At 37.3% G+C, this 12,360-nt stretch overlaps 1 protein-coding gene across 1 annotated transcript in view; it reads right to left on the reverse strand.

The window, feature by feature from the left end:
* Positions 1-12,360, reverse strand: part of ABCA13 (ATP binding cassette subfamily A member 13) — a 570,776-nt gene that overhangs the window by 83,094 nt on the left and 475,322 nt on the right. The window contains 3 exon segments of the mRNA XM_049894281.1: positions 4,006-4,115; positions 6,932-7,124; positions 11,805-12,058. Coding sequence (XP_049750238.1) covers positions 4,006-4,115; positions 6,932-7,124; positions 11,805-12,058 — 557 coding nt within the window.

Raw genomic sequence — 12,360 nt, forward strand, 5'->3', positions numbered from 1 at the left:
ATGGAGGGGGGAATCTGTAGATTGAGAGACTTGAAAGTTATATCAAGTTTTACAAATGAGCAAGATTAAACTTCAGGGCATAGAAATACAGTCTTGAGTGATAAAATCATAAGAAGCCTTTTGGAGAGAGGGGGATGTTACTGGGATAGGGCACATAGAGGCACTTCTGGGTTAGCTGTCAATGTTCTAAATCTTGGCCTGGATCTGAGATACAAAAAATTTGCTTGTAATAATACACTAAGCTACAAGAAAATAAATCAGGGTTGTAGTTACCCTTAAGAGGGAGAAGTGATTAGAAATATTTAAGGGTTGCTGGACTGGGTCAGAATCAACTTTAGGGGAATGGGTTTGGTTGGTCTTGTTCTAGAGCCCTGACAGACAGTGGTTAAGAGCTACAGTGAGCTACAGGTGCTAACTGAAAGGTCAACAGTTTGAATCCATCAGCTGCTCCTTGGCAAACCCTATGGGGCAGTTCTCCTCTGTCCTATAGGGTCTCTATGATTTGGAATCAACTCAACACAACGGGTTACAGGTCTTGTTCTGTTTCTTGAGCTAGCTACTGATCATAAAAATGTATTCACTTTGTGAAAATTCATTGAGATGTTCTCTTCTATATGAAAATTATACTTCAATAAAACATTTTTAAAAAGAAAGTTTAAGAAAATGAAACCAAGAAACAGCATTTTGAGTATCTGAAAATACTCTTCTAAGTAGTTTTTATGAGAAAGATTAAATAAAAATACATGCCATTTAGAAAAGAATGACAGCAATAATAGCATGCTAAATTTCTGGAATCAAGGTAAAACTGTATAAAAATCATATTTGTAGTTTTAAATGACTTGATTATTAACAAAGAAATAAAAATTTAAAAATCATTCAAATCAAGAAGTTTTGGTTAATATCTCATGTCAAAAGAAAAAAGCTATAAAATACGCTCTTCTGCAAGAATGGTAATAAGATAAATTTAAGATATTTCCTAAGAGAACTCTCAATAAAATTACAAAATAATGCTTGAGATAATAAATTATATATATACATATATATTTGTTGTTATTGTTGTTATGTGACGTTGAGTCACTTCCAACTCATAGTGAACCTATAGGATAGAGTAAAACTGCCCCATAGGGTTTCCAAGGAGTGGTTGGTGGATTCAAACTGCTGACCTTTTGGTTAGCAGCCAAGTTCTTAACCACTGCTCCACCAGGGCTCCATACATGTATGTATGGAAATTATACATATGTATAAAAGTAAAAAAAAAAAAAATTTTTTTTTACTTTTATATATGTACGGAAATTATATATATGTATGTATGGAAGTTATACATATGCATATATGTACAGAAATTATACATACGTATATATGTATGGAAATTACACATATGGATAATTTCCAAGCTAATATTATATTTAATAAAACAGAAAAACTACCATTTCTGTAAGACATAGGATGCATACTATTTTCATTTAACATTGCTTTGATAATTCTAAGGAAAACAGTAAAAAGAATTGGAATCAGAGGTACTACAATAGGGGAAAAAAAAGACAAATGTTTCATTGCTTACTGATAAGAGTTTTATATTCTATATACAACATGAGGATCAATTAAATGCTTTTATAAATGAATTAGATTTTGATATACAAGGTTTGTGGAAGAGAAGACAGAGTATAGTCAAAATATAAGTGCAACATAAAGTCAATTAAAATTCCAATGGATGAACCCCTGAAACTATTGCCCTGAGATAATCTTTAAACCTTAAACCAAAAATATCCCCTGAAGTTTTCTTAAAACCAAATAGTTTAGCTTAACTAGTTAAAAATATATGTCTTGAGCATTATGTTCTTCTGTCTATATGAGATCAAAGGGACAACAGCAACTCAAAAGATTAGCTAGGAATATTAGAGGGCAGTGAATTTATGTTAATGGGGGAGGGACAACTCAGAAAAGGAGGGTGAGAAGGGTTGTACTATTTGAAAAATGTAATCAATGTCACTAAGTGATGCATATAGAAAGCATTGAATTGGTGTATGTTTTATTGTGTGTATTCCCAACAACAACAAAATAAGTAAATTATATTTTTTAAAAAATTCCAGTGAGAAATTGTAGGCACTATGCCTTACATTTCTTTCTAAACATGCAAAAAATGATTAATAATTTTTTTTGCTTTACTCATTGCCGTATAGCCAGTGTATAAAATAGTAGTAGTAACTCAAACTAATGATAGATAAATATACTATTTGGTTAATGAGATATGACCACATTCAAAAATAAACATTTCTGTGGGTCAGGAATAGAACAGAAACAAAAAGCAGGAGGCCAGCTCTAAAACCACCAGCCCACTGGCTCCTGTGTATGAATTTTATAAAGATAGTTAGGAATCTGACTTATGTACAGTAAAGGGAACCTAATGTACTTCATGTATGGGGGTGGAAGCAAAATCAAGTTCAATACCTGGGTCTAGAGCACAGCCCTGCCTCTCATGAAAAAGGGCTGAAAAGGCATCAGTGCACCTGAAGTGCAGCCACCATCCCTCTGTCTGTCAGTGGAGGCTTGCGTGTTGCTATGATGCTGAACAGGCTTCAGCAGAGCTTCCAGACTAAGATGGACCAGCAAGAAAGGTTTGAAGATCTACTTCTGAAAATCAGCCAGTGAAAGCTCTATGGATCACAATGGTCCATTCTGCAACTGATCATGGGGATAGCCCCGGACTGGTCAACACTTCGTCCCATTGTATATGAGATCATCATGAGTCAGAGCCGCTACAACAACAATCCTCCTGGCTGAGTCAGCAGTGGCAGGGCCAGTTACTCAGTATCAGAAATGGGGTATACTTTATATTGCTGCAAGATGGGACCCCAAAGCTGTCAATGTAAGACCAGGTTCCAGATTAGAGATCTAGGGAAGGAGCCACAAAACTGCTAGACAGAGGCGGCACACAGAGACAGCAAAAGCAAAAGCACATGAGCAAACTCACTTGCAAGGTGAGCCAGCAAAATGCCAAGGGCCATGAGAACATCGAACAAAAAGAACACGAACAAAATAAATAATTAAGAGATGAATCAACTCCTAATGAAGACAAATTCATCTGGATGAATAAATCTAAAAGAAGATATGCCATAACTTTATTAAAAAATGGAAAAACAGAATTAAATAATATTTCACGAACAGTCTGAATAAATGGCAATATATATCATAGTCCAGGAAAAGGCAGACAAAAATCATAGAGGTGTCAAATTATAGTACCAAGTTGATGCAATTCCAAACAACATTCAAGTACTGGAACATTTTTAAAGCATTTTATAAAATGATTATAAAATTAATATGTATTAATAAGGGACCAGAATAGTGCAAACAATTCTTAAAACGAAAAACAAGGAAAAGACACAGGCAGTGCCACCTGTTATGGTGAATCACAGAACCAGAGACGAAGGCGGAGTTCCCGGCACATATGACAACTTGTGTATGGGAAGAGGCACTTCCAATCAACGGGCGGAGGATATTTTACTGAGAAAATCATATCATAGGCAAAGTAGAATTCCAGATAGAAAAAAATCTAATTGTATTTCTGCTACACAGTGTATTCTAATATAAATGCCACATAAACTAGACATGAAAATAGGAAAAAAAGAAAAAGCTTTGAAATGAAAATCAGAGAATAGCTTTGTGACCTCAGAAAGGGAAGAATTTCTTAAACGAGATTCAAAAAGCAAGAAACACAAAGGAAAAACCTGATAAAACTGACACCACAAAAACTGAGAATTTATATATATATTTACATTTATATATATATTTTGCAGGAGAATGTATAAAAAACTTCAACACTAATGATAACTAATACATTCCAATTTGGAGGGGCTATTCCCCCTTCAGAGAATTAGTAACTGGACAGCAAATCTGGAAGAAAATGGCATTTCAGACTTTAGCACACAGGGCTAAGGGAATGCTAAGAGTGATGGGGACTTGACTGTTATCTCTTCAGGCAGCAAAAATGGTGAAATCGGATCTCACCCCATGGGAGTCCTGATGACCGCACATCCTGACGTCGGAGCAATGTCACCATTCAGCATTTTGAACGTGGTGCTCTTTCCAGCTCCATTCACTCCTAGAAGCCCAAAGCACTAAGAGGAGACAAAAGTTAAAAAATTAAATAAAAATTAGGTAAGAGCCAGCATATGTTTTCAATCAGCTGAGTTGATACTGTCGGTTTGTGTTCATTGTAGACTTTTAAAATAATACCACTGTATAAAACACTTCAAGGATTATGAAGTACTTTCAAAACCATCATTGCATTTCAATGGTATAAAATTTCCAGCATGAATTTATAGATATTGCTGTAGGAAACTCAGGCAAATGAGAAGTAAATGTCAACTACCCCAAACTATGCTGATATTTCCCATGTCACATATATTTCAAAGTACTTTCTAAAGATAGTCCATTTTCCATTTTCCCCATACCCTACTATATATATACTAACTATATATACATATGTATATAGATATATGGAAACCCTGGTGGCATACTGTTTAAGAACTATGGCTGCTAACCAAGAGCTCAGCAGTTCGAATCCTGACTCTATGGCGGCAGGGTTTCTTGTTGCTTTTGAGATATATATATATATATATATATATATATATATATATATAACCCATTGCCATTTTTTTTTTGTTATGTATGTGTGTATTTGTCTTTGTGTGTGTGTGTGTGTGTGTGTAAAACCCGTTGCCATCGAGTCAATGCCAACTCATAGCAACCCTATAGGGCAGAGTAGAATTGTCCCATAGGGTTTCCAAGGAGCTTCTGGTAGATTCGAACTGCTCACCTTTTGGTCAACAGCTGTAGCTCTTAACCACTACACCACCAGTGTTTCCCGTATTATATATACAGTTAGTATATAACTATATATAGATAGTTATTCCAATTTGATTTCCACCCTTCTTGTATACCTTGTTTTTCCATTGAACAGGATATTTAATTGTCATTTGTAAATTTAATCCTAACCTAGGATCTGGGCTAGTGCTGACCTTAATTAAGAAGGCAATATTTAATGACTTCTATTTCCATGTTCAATGCACAGCATCAAGTTAGCTTATTTCTTGATTCAATCCTGTATTACATTCTATGTTAGAGATTGCCTTTTTGCTTTCTTTTCTAGACCTAGTCTCTATCTTGTACCTCAGTATATTCTTTGCCTAAGATTCTACCTTGCAGATGGAGTCTCACTGGTTCTTGCTGACTTCCTTCCACCATATTTGTTTCCTGATGGTTGCTGTGCCCTAATGTGCTGCTACCTGCTGACAGACTGATAGACTGCCTATGTAAACTGACTTCCTGGAAAACTGAAGTTCTACTACCCCTGACACCATGATTCACCTAACTAGCTCATACCCTATGTTTTACCCCTGGATGCCAGCTGCTTTCCTGAACTGCCACCTGCTTCAATTACCATCTTTCTTCTAATTAAACTGGATATCTCCCCCATCTGAAAAATGACCCATCTTGCTCCAGGGCTGTGCCATGTCACTATTGTCAGTCAGACCATAACTGAGCTGGATGTGCCAAGGTAAAACTCCACCAGCCTATCTAAACTATACCTATCCTTCAAAGCTTAAAGCAAAACCTATATTTTTATACAGTGCTCCCTTCCCTAAGAGCCCAGGCCTGTCCTGCTGTCCTTCCCTGAACTTATAGCACTTAAGACAATATCCCCTGTTTACTTTTAATCTTGTTTTACTTCGGGACAACACTTAAGCTGTTATATAATACTGAATATGTTTTTGATCTTTTACTTCTTACTCAATTATTAATTCCTAGAGTGTGAAGGGCAGTCCTTAGTCATCTCTGTATCTTCCACAGGCCCTGGCATAGAAGTCAGATCTAGGTAATTAAATGGTGATACCCATAAAAGCTTGTTGTTGTTGCTGTTCTGTGCCGTTGAGTTGATTCCTACTCACAGCGACCCTACAGGACAGAGTAGAACTGCCCCATATGGTTTCCAAGGGGTGGCTGGTGAAGTTGAACTGCTGACCTTTTGGTTAGTAGACAAGCTCTTTACCACTGAACCACCAGGGCTCCTCAGCCAATAAGATGCCTAAGACGGCGTAGCTAGTCTTAGAAAAGTAGCAAACAACATCAACTACAAAATGTTTCCTTAACATTTTGTTCTACTACAAATCATAGCCCAGATTCTAAGGCTACTGCTGAATTGCTATAGATGGGTCACTTGACTCTTCCTGCCTCGGAATACTCATATCTGAAACACCTACTCTCAGCTCTTAGCTCACAAACAGGGCACAGATGCTAATCAGATAACGATATAACCTACTTTGAATTTCTTAGGAGTTTGGAACAATATAAATCCAAGGCGCTCTTTTATTTTTAACAGTTAATTAAAGGTAATCGTTTCCGGAACTAATTTCCCTTACACATCAAGCACAAATCAAGAGCAATTTATATGGCTTCTGTCAGTTCCGATTAAACATTTCTTCTCTTATTAGCACCATATTCATGAAAAAATTTATGAGCTACTACTATGGTGTGTGAGTTTTCTTTATCTTGGCAGAGTAGCATTTTACTAGATGGGTCTAATTGGCCACTTAAAGAATATTAAAGTCCAAGCTGGAAGTGCTTCCCTTGATTAACTGGATTCACAAAATATTTCCACTGAATAAAAAGTCATCCCACAACCCAAACAATAGTTAAAACTCCCCATTCACATGAATTTTTAAAAAATTATGAAACAAACTCTATCAATCAGCAAAGTTTTCACTATGGAAAAAACCAAAACTACAGGTCTTCTGTTTCTGTTGATTTTACAGCAGTTCCTGAAACTGGAAGGCTCCTTTTAGGTTTTATTTCAGATATTCTGAAAATAACAATTAACAATTAGAATTCTACAGGATTGCAGCAGGAAGGAGTCAAATAGAAGCTTCTTTACCTCTCCTCTTGGTATGCCCAAACTAATATCTTGCACAGCAGTGGTCTTCTTGAAAAAGCTTTGATAACTTTTACTAAGATTGTGTAACACAAGAATATCTCCACTGGTTCTTCCTTCAAACACCCTCATTTGCTCTTTTTCAACATCTATATCCTCAGAAGTTTTTACTGTGTCTCTGAGGGCAGAATGACCCCTGGGAAGATAAAGTTAGAGATAATTCACACATGAGAGATTATACTGGAATAGTCCACAAAGACAGAGAGGTCAGAAATCTATAAAAACAAAAGATATGATCTTCACACCGCTGGGGGGGGGGGGGGCGGGAACCCTGTTGCTGTAGCGTCAACTCCAATTCCTGGCAAACCCATGTATTACGGAGTAGAAATGATCCATAGGGTTTTCTTGACTAATCTTCACAGAAACAGATCACCAGGCTTTTCTTCTGTGGAGATACTGGGTAGGTTCAAACCTCCAGCCTTCAGGTAAGCAGACAACTGTAAACTGCTTACATGACCCAGGCTCCTCTAGATATCTGCAGTATCATCCTTTTCCTGCCATCTGATTACATATTACCAGCAACAGTCAGTTTTCGGTCATTCATCTAAAGGAGACACTTACATTCCTATAAGACACTAAAAAGGAACAACACTTACCTAGTGCTACTTTTCAATTTTATAAATTAAAAAGTTATGCCAGACTTGTGCAATAAAGAAGGTATAACAAATTTATAAGGAGCCAACTTGTCTAAGTACTTTTAGAAAATTAATTAAACAGGTCATTTAATAGAGTAGATTGCATATGTTGTTGTTGTCGTGTGCCATCATACCATTCGCTCAGTGACACTGTATGACAAAGTAGAACCGTCTCACAGGGTTTCCTACCGGTGGTATATAAAAGTTCTCAAATGTCATACAGTACTTATTGAATTATGTAAAAGGATAGGATGGCAAACACATTGCATAATGCCTTGAGCATTATATTCAATAGTATTTCTCCAATGAGTGAAAAATTTATACTGGATCGCTCATTTTTCAATCTTCTGCATGATTTTCAATCTGTTGCATTTTAACTTGCAAATAAATTTTCAATTTCCCCGTAAAGTGCAATATGCCAGCGTTTTAATGATTGAAAAGGTACAGACCATTGAGTTAGCATTGAATCAACATCCGTTCTCTGATTTTGACAAGGTATTATGGTTATACCATGTATATCATATTATCATTGGAGAAGTGGGCAAGAGGTACATAGGAACTCACCATACCAATTTTGCTACTTCTTGAAATCTTAAACTATTTCAAAATAAAGTAAAATATTCACTGCCAATGCCTAGCACCCCAGTGCTTTTCCCTATATTATTTTCCATACCTGAAATCACCATTTGACAAATATATAGTTTATTCCACATACAACGTAGATGATGAGAAACTACAGCTAGATACATGGGAGTATTTGTTGTATAACTCCATTTATATAAGACTTAAAAGACTGAACAATGAAATCAATGGATTTAAAAATAAGAATAGTGGTTAGCTATAGGGTGGTTATGAAATGGGAGAGGTCTATGAGGGGGCTTCTGAGGTGCTCTTATTTTTCAATTTATTAATCGGAGAGGGGGTGATATGGGTGTATGCAACTTTGAAAATGCAACTGAGTTTTAGATTTTCCTGTATGAATGCTACTTCAGAAAAGCAATTTACTTAATGTAAAAGGAGGGAAAAATATGAACTGGACCCCTCTCCTCCCTTTCTAGTTGAAGGTACTTTTCTTCTCTTTTTTTTCCCCTCCTGGAGAAAATGTTGCTTTATTTTGAATGAAATTCTAATTCTCCATGAAGCCTGGTATATAGTTTACTTTGCTTCCTCAGCCCTAGAAGGTACATTTCCTGGCACTTACCCTATCTTGGCTTTCCAAAGATCATTTTCTCACTCCGCCTGTGTTTTTTCCTATATCTTCTGTCCACCCCACTGTCACCCAGATCAGTGGTTCTCCTGTCCTCATTAGTTACCTGGGAAGTTTTACCAATACAACGTGTTTCCCACCCCCAGAGCCTGTCCTTTTATGGTTCTAATGTCGGGTCTAGGCATGTACATTTATTTAAACCTAAAGCTACTCTAATGGATGGAGGACCCTTGACCCTGGTCTTATCACAACAATCCAACATGAGAATACATTTATCAAACTGTGCTCACATATGTGTTACTCAGTAATCTTCCAATTAATAGTCACCAATGACATCTATATTAAAGAGGAAGAATCCAGATGGGCACTAGGTATAGCAGTACTTTCTAGATCTTCAGTATACCTAACCCCAGAAGAGAAATGCTGTACTGGATCCATGTGACTGTTCTGACTCAGCTAGGACTTCGGGTGCAGAGAACAAATGACAGCTCCAGATGGGAGAGAGAGGAGTCAAGAACTCTCAGAAGCCCACCCATCTGTCTGGGGTCTAGGCAGGGCTCAGGTTCTAGAGGAGATCTGGATTTCTCAGCATAAAACCAAAGGCCAGCAGCATGACCTGCAGGACCAGAGCCTGTGTAATGAGTCTGGGAAGAACAGCAACACAGTGGGCTCAGAGCATCCAGTGCTCACATCCCCAACACATGCTATTCATGGATAGACTGCATAGGTCCAAGGAAGGCAAGAGATCTGTTCCTCTGATACAGGGCAGGGATTTTATATTTTCTTCCAAGATTCAACTACAAGAAGTATAAATTTAGTTAGCATCTAGCAAAAATACAGTAAAGTCTGTAAAAGCCGGTGCCTATGTAAGATGGAACCCTGGCAGAGGAGGAAAACTCAAATATTTTCCACTAAAATGAGCAATACTAAAGTGGTAAGACTGCACCCTGTCAAAGGTAGAAAATTTGCAAGACCACGAAAAACAAGGCAGTCCCATTGAGTTCCGGCTCACACAGTTTTCACTGCATTTTGCACATGAAGGAACTTAGGCTCAAGCAGAGGAGATTAAGATATAAAGCCTATAAAACAACGTGGATGTGCCTTGATAGTGAGCAATAGGATACAGTGGAAATACTGAGGGAGGCAGGGAAGAGGCTGGGAAGAGGTGCTGGAAGTCAGAGAGGTCAATCTTGGCAGAGGACACAGACTTAGCATGGGTCCAAGACCAGTGTACATCTATGTGGAGGCTGAGGAAAGATTCCAATAGTTTGACAAAGTATGAGACGCTAGGCTTGCAGAGATGCAGCTCACCAAAGACTATGTTAAGAATCTCGGACTTTATCTTTTAGGCAATGATTAGTGGTCTGATTATATCTCAATGTTAAAAACAAATTGGCTTAGTCATTGTGACAGTCATCCATAAGAGAGTAGTAGGCCAGTAACATGAACATTAAATTAAATTTCTTTGTCCTTACCCCTTCACTTTGAGAAAGAACAATAAATATTGAATATTTACATAAAAAATTATATTACTGTAAATACAGTTTTAATTTATATTTATACCATATCAAAGGCAATACAGAAAGGCTTCTCCTTAAAGAAAAACCTTCTCTTAAAAAAAAAATGTTAAAGAACTAAGCACCTGAAATCTTCCAAAGGGGTTTCTACATTATAGGTTTTAAAAGGGATTAAATATATAAGGGTCAATCACAAAACCAATTATGTTTGAAAGGCACTCTGAATTTTATTCCAAATTTCAGTCAGATATCGGAAGTCTGCATATGCCAGAGTTATTGTGACCAACTCAAAAGAACTTTTACATTTGTATTCAAAATGGTTGCCTACTTCAGTAGCTGAAAAGGGGTGATGGAAGGAAATACGTCATGAAAAGACTGAAGGGGAAAAAAATTCTATAAGAAGTTTACCATAAAATTTTAAATAATTTGCCTTTACAATTTTTAATAGGCTCTCCAGTGACATGGTCCTAATTAGTAATTTCTCCATGACAGATCCCTCTCATAAGAACAAGTCAGAGGGAAACATGTACCACTTGGAAAGAACAGGTCAATCGAGGCCACATGGGTCATGGATAGGGGAGACATGGCATTGTGGACCCTACACGAGAGAGCACATTTCTTTCTTATCTCTTTCAAACGTGTTATCTGACAATATTTTCAACATCCTTGAAAAAAAAAAAAAGCCACCTTAAATCCTATGTAGAGTATTGGTGAGATACCTAGATACAGACATATAGATACAGAGATATAAATATACACATAAGCACAAAAATATATATACACCCTATTATATATCCACATATAGATATCTCCCTTGTGCTACTGAATTTTATCCTCACCTAACAAAGATAGGAAGCCCTTGTGGCATAGTGGTTAAAAGCTACATCTGCTAACCAAAATGCCGGCACTTCACATCTACCGGGCGCTCCTTAGAAACTCTATGGGGCAGTTCTACTGTGTCCTATAGAGTTGCTATGAATCGGAATTGACTCAACAGCGACGGGTTTAGCAAAGATAAGTACACAGCAAGAGAAGCAACAGTATCTGGAAAAGGTTATGTGGTCACCGTCGCTGAATTTCCATACATACCTGCTTCCAGGAGCTAATACTTTGAGCCATAAAAATGAAACTATGCTATAAAAAAATTCACCTTACATGGTACAATCAAAGTAATGGGGAAACTGAGCAATTTCAACATAGAAAATACATTGATATAATTAAATAATTGGAAAGATCACCTCACAGGGTGGCACCTTATCTTTCGACATTCTCTTCTTAGTGCTGGTGACCGACGCTAATCAAAAAAAGAGAAGTTTATGAAATATTAACACATTAGAACTGTGTGTAATAATGATCAGACATGTTTCTTATCTTGCAACTTCCAGAGTGAATTTTTTACTCCCTCCGTTCATCTAAGAGAATCTGTGCAACCCAAGCATGTGTACTGCAGGACACACCTCCACCGCTGCAGAAGGTCCCAGTGCAACAGAAGCCTCAGGAGAAGAAGAACTGTGCCCTGGAAGGCCAACTCCATGAAGATCCAGCCCAGGAAGTTCATCTCAAAAGGACTCACATAGGAATCAATGCTGAAGTTGTGGGTCAGGTCATATTTGATCTGATTATAACAGAGTTCTATCAGTCCTTGACCCAGGCAGAATTGAGGAAAGAGAGTAAAAACCCACTTGAGGACATCATAAATATTCTGTAAATTCTGTACAGGGAAAGAAAGAGAAAAGAAATCAAAGTTTAAAATGTCTACCTTTAACAACGCATACCACTAACTTGCATTTCTCCTTGGCCAATCTCATGTTCCAGGTCCTCCCTATCCCAGGCACTCAATGACATCCTTGGAACAAACTAGAACTTTCACCCCGTCCATAGCCTTCCTTCCCCCTGATCTTGTTGAGTGCTACCAATCAAAATCATCAACCTTGGCTGCTGCTGCTAAAAACACATGGTTTCCACCATTGAGGATTCAGATTTCTCCGTGTGGCATTAGCCTTTGTTCTCTCC

This window comes from Elephas maximus, chromosome 8 (assembly GCF_024166365.1).
Source record: "Elephas maximus indicus isolate mEleMax1 chromosome 8, mEleMax1 primary haplotype, whole genome shotgun sequence".
Lineage (NCBI taxonomy): Eukaryota > Metazoa > Chordata > Mammalia > Proboscidea > Elephantidae > Elephas > Elephas maximus.